This window comes from Betta splendens, chromosome 2 (genome assembly GCF_900634795.4).
Source record: "Betta splendens chromosome 2, fBetSpl5.4, whole genome shotgun sequence".
NCBI lineage: Eukaryota > Metazoa > Chordata > Actinopteri > Anabantiformes > Osphronemidae > Betta > Betta splendens.
In genome coordinates, this window is record NC_040882.2 from 8,496,235 (window position 1) to 8,510,387 (window position 14,153).

General features: G+C 47.0%; 1 protein-coding gene and 1 long non-coding RNA gene across 4 annotated transcripts in view; one reads left to right on the forward strand and one right to left on the reverse strand.

The window, feature by feature from the left end:
* LOC114866962 (histone demethylase UTY-like) overlaps positions 1–3,581 on the forward strand; it is a 22,731-nt gene extending 19,150 nt beyond the window's left edge. For 2 of the 3 annotated variants that reach the window (XM_029169250.3, XM_029169266.3), the window contains 7 exons: positions 20–168; positions 258–372; positions 479–666; positions 1,156–1,297; positions 1,388–1,514; positions 2,076–2,246; positions 2,364–3,581. In XM_029169250.3, coding sequence (XP_029025083.1) covers positions 20–168; positions 258–372; positions 479–666; positions 1,156–1,297; positions 1,388–1,514; positions 2,076–2,246; positions 2,364–2,393 — 922 coding nt within the window. In that variant the 3' untranslated portion in view covers positions 2,394–3,581. The remainder of the gene's footprint in view (positions 1–19; positions 169–257; positions 373–478; positions 667–1,155; positions 1,298–1,387; positions 1,515–2,075; positions 2,247–2,363) is intronic. The other variant, XM_029169257.3, reaches the window with a different exon arrangement.
* On the reverse strand, positions 3,511–12,343 carry LOC114867014 (uncharacterized). Its single transcript, XR_003787788.3, has 2 exons — positions 12,000–12,343; positions 3,511–5,115 (listed from the first exon to the last, which is right to left on the reverse strand). It is a non-coding gene; the product is annotated as an uncharacterized LOC114867014 (long non-coding RNA).
* Positions 12,344–14,153: the final 1,810 nt, after the last annotated feature.

A 14,153-nucleotide genomic window follows, 5' to 3' on the forward strand; every position in this document is an offset into this window, starting at 1 on the left:
CCCCCTATCGTCTGTCAAGGTGGAAACAGCAGCTCCAGGAGCTCAGTAAGCTGCCAGCTTTCGCTCGAGTCGTCTCGGCCGGTAACCTACTCAGCCACGTGGGTCACACCATCCTGGGAATGAACACAGTTCAACTCTACATGAAGGTCCCTGGAAGCAGGATACCAGGTGAATTCTTACAAAAACTGGGATTTGGTATTTACTCTCAGTTCTAGTTTGCAGCTTTGTGTACTAGCGTTCTGTCATTGTGCCTTCAGGTCACCAGGAACATAACAACTTCTGTGCCGTCAACATTAACATTGGACCGGGAGACTGTGAATGGTTTGCTGTACCAGAGCCCTACTGGGGAGTGATGAGCAACTTCTGTGAGAAGTAAGATTAACTCGCCTGTTTCCACCCTCCTTCCTTTTGTCTACTTGTCACCTTCCTCCCTGTGGCTGTTGGTTACATCACCGCTCTTTCCTCTTCTCACTACTAGGAACAACATCAACTTCCTGATGGGCTCATGGTGGCCCAACCTGGAGGATCTGTATGAGGCAGACGTGCCCGTCTACCGGTTCATCCAGCGTCCGGGTGACCTGGTGTGGCTCAACACGGGCACCGTCCACTGGGTACAGGCCATCGGTTGGTGCAACAACATCGCCTGGAACGTTGGACCTCTGACAGGTATGCACGGAGTCGTATGTTGCATGTTGATCTTTTTGCCAGCATTTATTAAATTTGTTGCTTTAGGCCGAATTGGAAATTAGTTGATGCATGTCCTAGAGGTGTCATGTGTATTTACCAACCGCACGGCAGCCAGAGTTCGTCGCCCTGTTGAAACGGAGATTATATCTGCGACAGTGACCTTTTTCTTGTGATGTTGAAAGGCTTTTTAGCTGATTATTGACCTTTTCAACTGATTACTGAGCTGATTACAAGAGGATTTCATTTCCTGTTTGCGCCAGATACATTTTGTTTGAAAGGAAAAATATGCTTAGCTACAAATCGTTGCACCAGTTTATGCAGTTTAATCTGAAATGCATAGCTACGTTTTTCTTCTGCAACAAGAAAGGATTCACAGTTGTTAGTGTTGCATCATCAGTCTATGTCCTGTAAAATAGTTTTTCTCAATGCAGATATGTTTAAATCTTAATGTGTTTTTTTTTTCCCAAGCTCACCAGTACAAGCTGGCAGTCGAGCGTTATGAATGGAACAAGCTCCAGAGTGTGAAGTCCATGGTTCCCATGGTGCACCTCTCTTGGAACATGGCACGCAACATCAAAGTGTCTGATCACAAGCTCTTCGAGATGATCAAGTAAGATTTAGACTCACTGCCTGTATTAATATTATGGTTGTTGTTGTTATTTTTAATATATGTGACCTGGGTGCATTCTGCGATCGTCAGGTACTGCTTGCTTCGGACACTGAAGCAGTGCCAGTGGGTGAAGGAGGCCTTGGCATCAGCTGGCAAAGAGACAGTACTGAGGCCGAGGACCAGGGATGAGCCGGCACACTACTGCACCATCTGTGAGGTCAGTAAAGCACACCAGGAACATTTCAGCATGAGGGGTGTGAATTTTAACAGGATTTCACATTTCGGGAGCTTACACTTACTTTCTAGTGAAAGATAATTGTCTCGCCATGTGCCTGTTCCCGATCGCATCATGAGTAATACTCGACACCCTACATGCTAGATTGAAACGTATTACAGTTAAAACTATAATTTACTGATTATTCGTTCTACTATACAGGCTTAAAGTAACTATAAATCTTATATTTAAGCCATTTAAATCAGTCATTAAGAATAATCCAACATTTTGTTTTATAGCACAGCTGTGAGCTTTATCCTGTTGACGCTGAGTTTAAGGCTGACCCAGTTTTTGTTAAAGCCAATCTGTGGGTGTTTTAATTGGTGTTATTTGAATGCAAGGCTTTCATCTGTTCAGCAGAAACGTGTCTGCATCCCATTAAACGTCTGCTATCATTGTGGCCTCGCTAGTCGGCGCCTATGGAGCAGCTCTCTTATCTGTCCATAGGTCATTACTGCAGGCTGTCTTTGCTGTTGGGTGTCATTTACTTTGTGTATTTTGCAGGTGGAGGTGTTCAACCTGCTGTTTGTACGTCGTGAACTTCTGTCCAAGAAGCAGTATGTGGTCCACTGTCAGGACTGTGCGAGAAAAGGCAGTGCTACGCTGGACGACTTCGTAGTGCTGGAACAGCACAGGATGGATGACCTGATGCAGGTCTACGACCAGTTCACATTAGTAAGTCATAGAAAATAGATACTTGTATACACTTGTAACACTGAAATAAAATTCCTCAGATCAGACAGCTTTGTTTTTAAATCTGTAATAAAGAACTCTTTTGTCTTCCTCCTTCAGGCCCCTCCTCTTCATTCATCTTCATCTTGACATTAGGTGACATTTCTCCTTTTTTTTCTCTCTCTCTTTTTTTTTTTTCTTCTGCTTTGGAGCCATGATGCCCATTCACAGAACTCGTATTAAGATGGGGAAGGTTGGGGAAGAAGAAAACACGAACATCTACATACACGGACCATTTCTGATATTCAGGAAAGCCAAGGCCGTCTCCCCACTCTCATCATCACCCTGTATGGCTGGTCTCCATAGCGACGGCTGGAGGCTGAGTGCGTCTGTCTATGCAACCTGTTTGAAGTGCTGGGGTCCAGCCCTTCCACATGGGGGCGCCACCAAGCCCACCAACAGGACTTGTCTCTCTTCTCTCTCCTCTCCCCCCTCCCAACCCCCCCTCTAGGGACAATGGCTCAGCCCTGTTGTAATGGAGGACTTAATCACAAATGGTTGGGAATGGGCGATGAAGGGGAGGAGTGGGATTCTTCAGTGCTTGATTAAAAATGTTTTGTAGATACTTGTTAACTGTCATAACTGGCAACACCACCTGTAAAAGACTACTGACTTAAAAACTTCACCCTCTCTATCCCTCTCTTTACTCTCTCCTGGATGAACAGGATGAAATGTTGGCTTTGATTTATAGATTTCCCTCTGATTTTATTCAGTTTTCAGTCCGTCTAAGGAGCACTAGCCTAACTGGTCTTTTTCTATGGTAGATAGTAATTAAGGAACTCTTTGGACAGCAAAATCTCCCAAAAAAATTTGTAATGTGAAAAGTTGGTTGATTTGTTTTTATTTTTTACAGCTTTTATGTTTTATCTTTGTCTTGTTCTTTTCAAAACTATGACATTTTGTTTCTTAGGTAAAAAGAAAAATCAAAAAAAATTACTAGCCAAGTCACAAAGAAAATGGGTTGCACATAGACTTATGGAATAAAGTTTAATTTGTGATTTTTGTTTCGTTATGTTTCTAATCTTGATGTAAATTTACACTATTTATAAATACGTATTTATTGCTTGAAAATATTTGTTGATGGAATGCTGTTATTTTTTCCAAAATACCTGCCATTAAATTTGAAGGAGTTTTGTCATTTTAACACAACTCCTTTTACATTTTCTATATATAAATAAAATTGCTTAGCAAGCATTGTACAGAAACGAACATTTAAAATTGTTTTATTGTTTGAAGAATGTTTTATGATGAGTCAATAAACACAAAGTTGTCAAAGTAGCCACGTGTTTTCATTCCTCGGACATTACAGATTTCTCATTCATTTGTTTGACAAGTTACAGAAATAGGAACAATGCACACTCCACATTCCAAATCGTGTGCGAGTACAGACCTGAAACCCAGCAGACAATGTAGCTGTAGACTGACACACAGAATCCTACACTGTATGCCAGGTCCAGGACTTACTCTGTATCTCAAAACATGAGTTCAGCTTGTCTTTCATAAAGGGTTCGTTGCTTTAAAAATGCATTGTGAAGATCACAAAGAAACAAACTACTGAAAGCACTGGCAGTAACTAATTTCATGCCAAAAAAATCCAAACCTTTTTGTTTGAGAACACACATTTAACAAAATTAAATCGTGCAATAATCCTGTATTTCATCATCGTCGTCATCTGTCCTGTGCAACACGGCTGCCAGCGGAGACCCAGTAGCCAGATGTAGCTGCTGCCAGCCCCACAGGATCTACACTGACTACTGAGCAACCACTGGGTGCCCTGTGGTTCTACTGCTCCAGTTTGGAGCCAAAATGGCCGCCCGACGCGCACATCTCTTCCAGCAGAGGAAATGAGGAGGAGGCACTAAACATCACACTGACAGAATAGGGCAAATTTGCAGGATCCATGTAATTTTAGCTGTGTTGCAATTTGCACTGTTGATATATTATAGTTCATAAACAATCAAACAAACTTTGGACAGGAAGGTTATCACAGTCCACAACATTTCACTATGTCATTAAAACACTAACATTGCCCTTTTAAATGTAAAGGAAAAGTAAAGAGTTTCTACCTTCAGACAGAAGCTGTTTCCCCATACGCACCTTCCCTCATAAATGCTCTGCCAACTTTTACTTAACTTAATATATAGAGAACTCTGTAAAGTCTCCTAGTAAATGTCAAATAAATAATTATGAATCTTTGTCTGCCCATGTTGAATTTGTTTTCTTAAGTTCATTTAGCTTAGTTTAGTTTTTATTTTTCAAAACACCATGGCAATTAAATCTTGTTTGCAGACACTTATGGTTCACAGGACTATGGTGTGTAGGCCTTTAAAATAATCTCATTACTGAGTACATCTCCTGTGTGTGTGTGTGTGTGTGTGTGTGTGTGTGTGTGTGTGTGTGTGTGTGTGTGTATATACATTTATAATTAGTAAAATATTTTTGACTTGTTAGTAGCATGGCTTTAGATTTGCTTAATTATTTCAGCGTCATTGTTTATGCTACCCTTAGCTTCTCAGGGGAAAATGTACAGAAATGACACCAAAACAATCAAACAAAGAAAGTTGGCAAACTAAAAAGAACATTTACTGGTTCAAGTGCATTTGTGCAAACAAGCTAAAACTGCCATTTTCCTCTTGGGCTCCTTCTCTGCCTTCCGGCACCGAAGCGTTCCTCCGCTCGTAGGCTGAAACCAAGATGGCCGCCTCAGGCGGGCTGTTGCGGCGTCCATTTTGACTGCAGCAGATGGACGCTCGAGAAGTTTTCCACCCCCTTCGCCAGGGCGCCGATCTGCTGCTTCGACATCTCGTCAGTCCTGGAAGAGAAAGACGAAAGCGGAATCAGAAGTGCTTTAATCGCACGGGAGAGATCGCGAAAACCCAGGAAAAACCCAGCGGGAAATAAGGCGTCCAGAGTTTTATATTCAATATCTGAACGCATTATAAAAGCAACAATAATAAGAAGTGGATTGTGCTGTTGCAAATTGCCTCTCTGAAAGCATTCTGACTCCCCACCCACCAAGTCTTACTTTGTTGGACACACACACACACACACACACACACACACACACACACACACACACACACACACACACACACACACACACACACACACACACACACACACACACAGGAACAAGTGTGGGCTGAAAAATCGTGATTCTAGGAAACAAGATACCAGTTTTTTAATGTGCATGTCAGTTAAGGAGATGAACACTTCCTGTTGGCTGTCTCAACCGACAAAGGCAGGAAGCTTGAGTTTTGTGATACAGCGACAATGGAGTTACATGTTACGAAACGGGGGGGAAGGGGGGAGGAGGAGGAGGAGGGAGCGCAGGTGGCAGAAGGGTTTTTCCATTGCTTTGAAAACGCTGGAAGCGAAGGGTCATCCGCTCGCGTTTCCTCCACGTGACGCGCCGTAATGGACGCCGCACGTGTTCGCGCCACAACCCCGGGAACGGCGGCGTCGCCCTGTGCATTCCACCTATGGCCTCCGTGAAATCTGGCTGCGATCCAGCGCGGAGGTATGTGAACTCTGCTCGGCCCGGACCACCAACCGACCCCCACCCCCCGTCCTTCAGACCCACACCTCCTAACAATGTCTCACTGTGTCGCGGTGGGGTGGAAAAAAAATGGAGGAGTTAAACCGGCAAAGTGATCAACGCGCCTCCCTCCTCTCCATCCCCCTTTCTTTCCCCCCTTCCTTCCGTCCTGTTCCCTCCATCTCGTCCGCTGCCTGCTCCCCCGTTTACGCCTTTGTCAGAGGCAGGTGGCCCTGACTGCTAATTTTAACTGGTCCGATTGTCTGCCCGTGTTTCCCACAGCTATGTATAGATGCCTGCAGTAAACCAAGCGGGTCAGTGTGCGAGGCCGAGGCGCACGTGCGCGCACACACACACACACACACACACACACACACACACACACATGCACCCTGACCTCTAAAAATGTCCCGCACATCCATTCATCCACTCCCACCCCGTTGCAAACCGTCCTCCCCTGATTGGCTGTCACCTCCAGCCAATGGTGGAGCTTCCTGCTGCCCATTCATAAAACCCAGGGTCATTGAGGATAATGTGGTATTAAGGCACGTGCAAGGAAATGGGGCGAGCCCACGTTGTCATCCGGCTTCAAAATAAAACGTCATTTTCGCTTTTCAACTTTATGGGTTTGCCTTACACTATTTTTTATTGTGCGCTTTTACATTTGTGTCCTCAAATGAGCAGAATTGTCTCCTAAATTGGAAGTTTTTAATGTTTGTGGCTCCATTCAGTCCGACACAGGGAGAGCACATTCCTGCGTGTTTAATGAGTAATGAAGCGAGGGCCACGCTCCTGGGCTATTGCTCACTCGAGCCTCCGTCCCTTTTTTTTCTCCTGGGCTTGACTTAAATGCATTCACACACTGGTTTAATCCATCTCGCTGTTGTTTGTTCCCTTTTATTACCACCCCTGCTACTTTCTGGACCTGTTGAGATGTTAACGGTTATCCAGAGCTTATGGCTGAGAGGGAGAGAACCCATTCATAAAAGTTCAAAGAGCCCTTGTCCTCCATGAATAATGATGCCCACCACTGCTCAATTAATAATAATTTATTGTAATATTATTAGTTCATCTATTCTGCTGTGGTACAGCGCTGAGAAGGAGAGACAATAAATCACGGCGACTTGTTTGTGTAGAAAACACAAACAAGGTTTATAAACCTCTGACACTTAGTTTCAAGAGTTTAACTGTATGTTTATATTCATAACTAAGTAAACAAATAAAAGATAATTCATTTATAAACTCCATTCATTCAGAATGAAGAACGATAATAAAAGCCTTTTAGGGCATTTACCACTTTTAAAATGGATTGAAAGCAACAAAATTTGTGTTGATCTTGTTATTTCATTGTTTACCTATAGATAAAATCAGCAAGAAGAACAATGCTTTGTAAGGAAATAAATCCTGGGCAGCTCATTAAATCACAGATTGGTGATACTTCGTGCACATGGATTGTTTCCCGTAGAAGACAAGGATTTTTCTACACACGGGCTGAATGCTGGATGCCGCTCAACTTCGTACTAGGAGACGCGCGCGATCCACTCAACATGAAGTGTTGCTTCAGTGGGACGACGCGACGCGAGGCATGTTTGCGATGGGCTGGCCACGATAACAAAAAGAGAGAGAGCGCGTGCGAGCGAGCGAGCGCGCGCGAGGGAACGAGGTGCTACCCATTACCATGGAAACGGAGGGTAATTAGCACAGAGGGCTGTTCAGAGAAAAGCGGCGAGTGCGAGGGAACATGATTTTGTGTGTGGGATGGATGTTGGCCGGCGTTCAAGAGATGGGCGGCGGGAGGGGAGCGAGGCGATGGGGGGGGGGTCTCAGGTAGCGGCGCACACCGGGAGTGACTTTCCCCCGCGTCGGCTCAAAGTTACACAGCTCAATCCCGAGAAGAAATTGTGAGGAGGAGACGGAGCGCCGCCCCCCCCCCCCTCCACCCCTCCACCCCCAGAGCCCCGCTGCATGTTTCAACAGGGACTGTAACTGGAAAGCTGGGTTCAGCTGTTGGCCCGGCTCACGCTGCTGAAGTCCCCCTTGTACCACGGATGTGTCCGTCCATCTGTTAGTCACGTGACACTCGTCAGATTCTTCTTTTTTTTTTTTTTTTACAAAAGTTGGACACCGAATGCATCTTAATTTTGCATTTCAGATTTTGAACAAAGAAGCGAGTGGCTCTCTCTCACACTTTTAAAATCATTGGATCCACATCCCCCCCATATGTTTAATATGTTAATAAATAATTAAAAGGTAAAAAATAGGACCCAACTCACTATTATTATCATTATTATGAAGTTTCTAAGCAGGGAGGTGCTGTCCCACTTGAAACTGAAGAAATCCGGCAGCTCTGGCGTCTTGTCGCCGAACGGCTCTTGTGTTGCTTGCATTAATTCACAGAGCATTACTTGTATAACGCCATGATGCCGCTTCGCAAATAACCTGCTTTAAATTCATCCGTTTCTGCCCGTTCGTGCAGAGCAGCTGCCGGTTCCAGGCTCTAACCTTTGCTCTGGGGCCCTCGGGTTGACCCTAAGAGGTAAAGCTGCTGTCTCCTACATCACTTAACACCAAATCAATCTAAAATAATCATTAATAACACAGTGTTTAGTGCATTTCCAGCCAGCACAGCCTCTGTGCACTTACAACACCCACACAGTTGGCACACAATTTGCCGTTGTTCTTCGAGCATCGAAGGACTCCTCAATCAGTCTGTGCTCGCCGGCAGCAGCTAATGGCAGCCAGGAGCCCACAGGCGCGTATATGCTAAGAACAATTATGCAGATGTGTGCTAAAACCACTTTGGTGGTATAATCCAACAATCAGTCCATTATAGTAATTGTCGTTAGCGAGTGGGCGATTATGGTTTTGACAGGGATGCTGAGGAAGAGACAGAGCTCCGCCGGTTTTATGCAAATCCAGCGAGGCCCATTTAATATGTCAGATGTAATGTCGCTGCGTTTCTAAAGTTAAAGCCGAGCTTGTGTGTTTGCAAGGGCGAGACCACCTGAAGGTTCACAGGCAGGTAATAACGGCCAGACGAATTTCAGGAGGAAACGAGAGAAATGATGCAGTGATTTTAAAGGAAGGCATCTGAATTATTAGTAGCGTGAGGAGAGAGGAAGGAGGGAGTTAGCATTTTATTATTTTTGCTGCAAAGGCGAGGGTGCATTGGCGCAGAAAGCAGGAAAAGGTTGTTATTTCATACTTTACTTTTTTTTATCCCATTCTGCAGATTTTCTGTCGGTTTTATTAGTGATTATACCGGCTCTAGTTTTTTTTTGTTTTTTTGTTTAAGCTTGACATATGTGTTTGAGGACATATTAGTGGATGACGTTGTTGCAATTATCAGTCAATGAAAAAGTCCAAACCAAAATCAAAAAGATGGTGATGATTATTCATAATAAATAATCATAAAAATAATAAATTTCAATACCCCCCCCCCAACAGAAAAACCACATAAATATATCACACAATGACGTAAAGCACAACAAACTGCTCTGGATCTGTCATACTTGTTGGTGCCAAGGCAACTGATCACTTCGCCAAGCAATTCATGAGCTGAAAACTTATGGGTGTCATGTGAGGAGGCAACATGTCAGCAGCCTGAATAATGTGGTTAACTTAAAGAGGAAGGGGAGGAATGTATCCTAAACTCAACCCTCCTCCACTCTCCACCCCTTCAGTCATGGGTTCTCCGCTGGGTAATCGCATACCACAAACACAAGAATTTCCCCCTCTCTCCTCTCCAGGCAGGGGCTACCCCCTCCTCCTCCCTCTGCGGGGTCTAGTTAGTAGGGGACCAAACCGGAAGCTGAGGGGGCTTATGCATTCAAAATAAAGTAACTGGAGTCTCGTCTTCTAAGATTTTGGTCAATGTGTCATTCATTTGGGCTCCAACATGCGATAACCCTTTTAGTCAAATAATATCTGAGAAAATTTAAATGAAAATATTTAAAACAAATTCGATGTCTTCCTTTGCGGAGCTCATGCAAAGCTGCGCGACCCTTACTTTGAAACGTGCAACCGGAAGTGAGCCGTTCGTCGCCGCCCGCTTGACGCCCGCGGCAGCGGTTCAGAGAGCGGCTTTCAGAGCGGTTCCCAAACTGCTCTTAATGTGAAAAATACAGAGAGAACGCTGGGCGCATTCCTGAGACCCGGAGACGTCCATGCCCGGCCGTGACAGTCGGAGCTTGTGTGTGCGCACGTGCGCGCGCGCGCGCCTGTGTGCGTGCGTGCAAACTGCGCGTCTCTGCGGGGGTGGAGAGCTTGGAGACCACACACTTTGCGCATTGCCCCCCCCCCCACACACCCCTCCCCTCCCCTCCGCACCACACACGGGACCGAGCAGCACACTCAAAGTAACGAAATTTAAGTTGGAAAATAAGGGGGAAAAACCCCAAGTGGTTGCTCAACGGCACCGCGGATACGTGTTTGTTTAAAAAAAGGCAAAGCCACTGTGGTGCGTGAATGTTCACCTTTAGCTGCCAAGGGGAGAGGCTGAAATGTGCTCCCCGGAGAAGCCCCGCATGGCCCAAGCACCGCATAACCGATGTGACGAGACGACCGTTGCAAAAGTGAGTGATCGGAAACGCAACTGGTGCCGAGTAAACGCAGCACCGGGGGTTTTTGACGCTTTCTCAGCCCGATCACACGCCGCGTTGCGCAAGCTGCGTGGAACGCTGGCGATCGGCGGCGAACGGTGCCGACGATCGAGTAAAAAAAAAAAAAAAAAACTGAGTTCAACTTCCCCGTCTCCCAAAACGACACGGAGGACACGTCAAGGCTGGATAAAAGTTAGTTAAAGCCTCACGGGAAAACGAGGCGCCGCGTGAAAAGTAGCTCCACTTACCGTGGCTGCGTCCGCTCCGCTGGCCGCATGTCCCCACGAGAGCGCCGCGCACGAGACGCATACCGATACTAGCGGTCGGAAGCGCAGCGCGACACGTCAACGCGTGTTGACTCTATATCATAAGGGGGATTCTTCAACTGCTGCCTGCCTCGCTGGTGCACAAACTGGGGGTCCGGGGACCTCTGGGGGGCCACGGCGTAGCATGAAAAAAAAAAAAAAAAAAAAAAAAGGGGAACTGATAAGTTTAGTGCAACGAGCCACAAGTGGCTGCGGGGATAGAGCTCGGAGGCAACGGTGCGTAAAATCAATGGCAGTTCATTAAAATAAGAAAAGGGGGGAAATCCCTGCGTTTAACAGACTCAACTCAGGCGGCTGTAAATCAGATATACGTGCAGCAGCAGTGGGATCAATTAGGAGCACAAAGTTCACGCGTTTTTGCGTGATCGGTCTGATATGAACGCCAGTGGGTTTAAAGGTTCATATGAGCACAGTGCTGCATTTCTGATCGGCGCATACGACTTTTTTTAACGGTTATGCCAATTAAGGGGACGAAACGCGTTAAAAAACATATGAAACGGGATTTTTAGTGGTAGTTTGCATCGTGATGCACGTGTTCATGTGTTATAAAAGCCACTGCACCAACACTAGCGGTAGTCAGTGAGCGAAAGAGGCACAGGTAGTGCTCTGGTTCATATTCACTATCAAAAATAGTCTGCAGTGCAAAGAGTGTGTGAGGCTCCACATAGTTATTTGTTCATCACATGTGGACGTAACACAACAATGCGAAGCGGTCCTGCATCACACCACATTAGCCTGAACGCAGACACACACACACACACACACACACACACACACACACAGCCGCATCTGGGGAGTATCACTCTTCCTTTTCCTCGCAGGCGACAACTTGAAAACACAAGCGAGTCTGTGTGCGCGTGTGATTTTCCCACCCTAACACCTGAAAAGAACCCTGCAGCAGCAGCGGCGGCGGCAGCTCGGAGCGCGCCGCTGTTTTTAATTGAGCAGATAACAACAGAGTGTTTTTTGTCTGCAGTGGGAGGAAGTCTGGAAGATTCGTGCTCCTCGCGCCGCCGCCGCCGCCTGCTGCACCGTGGAGACAAACGGCTGGCATCGCTCGCTCGCTTTCTTTCTTCCTTTCTCCCCCCCCCCTCCCTCTCCTTCTGCAGTGGCTCAACACCGAAGCAAGCATGGGCTGCACGAGACACAGGCAGGCATACAAATGGGCACCCACCCGGGTAGTATGTGCACATACGTTGCATGCAGAAACACAGAGACATCAAGTGCTTACCAGCAGGCTTCATCCAGACTGTAAAACCCAGCAGCTGTGATTTGCCTCCTTATCTCTCCATTGCTCTAATCTCTATCTCATCACACACTTTCTCTCTCTCTCTAGCTCTCCCTCTCTCTCTCTAACCTCCCCTCTTCTTATCCCTGGCTGCCTGTGTTTGCCATATCCTACAGAACCCCCAGTATCCTCCTCTCCAACCCTCTCTCTGCTCTCCACCAGTCTCCACACTGATCTTTTAAGTCTACCAACCTCTCCACTGATCAATGGACAGCCGGTGAAGCGAGCTCTGCTGCCTCCACCTCCCCCAGCTTTGTATGTGCGTGTGTGTGTGTGTGTGTGTGTGTGTGTGTTTTACCGCGAGGAGAGGAGGCTTCCAACCCACACACCACTCTCCAAAGCTCTCATCCTCCACAGTGCCTCATCAGTTGACCACTCCACACCCCTACGCATCAATTGTGTGCATGTGTGCGCACACCTACACATGCAGTGGGGCCATTTAAGAATAAAACCCACATTTCAGACTAACCTAGAGTAGACTTCTTCGGGGGGTGGGGGGGTAATGTCTGGAGGAGGGCAGCGAAAGCTCCGAGCACCTGTGACTCGTGGACTCCGACGGCGGCCGCTTCCACCGTCTCCCTGTGGTTCAGCTGCAGAGTGGGCAGCTTCGAGTCATGAAGAAATCACAAATGTGGTGAGCAGCTCGTGTTCAGCGCGTTCAGCGTGACAGGGACCGCGACCAAGAAAGAGAAAAAGGTTCCGTTCGAACTGTCGAGCGATTTGAAATGAGGAGAAGGTGGAAAAACCCGCGCTGGGGGTTATAAATAGTGATCTAAATCCGTCCTGAGCGCGAGGCGGAGACGCCGGCGTCACCAGGTCGACTGTAGCGGCGGCGCCCCGGCCAAAGGTCAGCAAACACGGGCACGCGGGGCTCGAAGGGGCTCGAAGGGGCTCGAAGGGGCTCGAAGGGGGGAGGAGGACGCTGAGGCAACAGGTGAGGATGACGACGGGGGCTCCGCGAGGAAGGTGGAGGCTCAATTAGAGCGCGATGGGACGGGGGCTTCTTTTAATTGCGGAGCCACCTGTGCAGAGGGAGCCACAGAAATAACCTGCGCCCTGCAGGAGGCTGCCGACAGGAGTCTGTGAGCCCACGGAGGCTCGGTGCTGCCACTCACAACCACATGACTGACTTTACGGGCAGAAATAGACCCCTTTTTTCCCCGGCAGTAAAATGATTGTTTAAATTGTAACGTGACAAAGACAAAGGCGGAAGCAGAGACAGTAGCTGCTTCTTCCGCTTCAACCAGTCGATCGCGGTTCGGATCAGAGCAGACAGAGCAAACGGACGCGCGCTAAGCTCCACTGGCCCTAAAAGCCTCACGGTCGAGGTCGGAACGCTCGGTTTGAACAGCGAGCTGGTGATAATAACTAGGTTCACGAGAGGAGATGAGCGCGATACAGTAACGGCGGTAACAAGCGATGAATGCGCCTCAGGAAAGCTGCTCATGGGCCACGATCCACCTGCTCAGAGGCGAAAACATCTGGAGCCAAATCTATCTATTAAACTACTTATTCACACGTACTGACAAAGCTAATTGCTCCATAGGAGATGGATCGAAAGGATAAACCAAATCAAAGCAGGTTCTGCTGAGTGAAATATGTGAAACCTACATTTCCCATGATGCATCTCTATATATGTTTTGCACCATACAGATGTTTTGACTTGTAGTAAAACCAGTTGCAGTATTAACAGAGCACATGATAAGTAGATGATTGATTGTCCATTAACAGAGATGGTAGTTTTAGTCATTAAACAGATGTGACTGAACGCATATTTAGCTCCCTGTCATTAATTACAGCGCACACGCTCATGTGACCCAGCTGCTACATGTGTTGACGCACATCGCTGATCCGAGCAACAGTTACTACACGTTGCTGTTTTTTAAACGGCGCCTGGAACATCAAGTGTTGCACGTATGAAAAAAAAAAAAAAAAGAAGCGCACTGTGCCGGCCGGAGCGCAACCTCGACGGAATCCGGCGCATGTAAAAGCTCGCATTTAGTCGCGGCGCAGGAGAGGTGGCTCTGCGAAGCGGCTGTCTGCGCCCCGAGTCATTACATAGTAATGGCAGGGGTAGCGCTCAAAAATGTGCGGGGT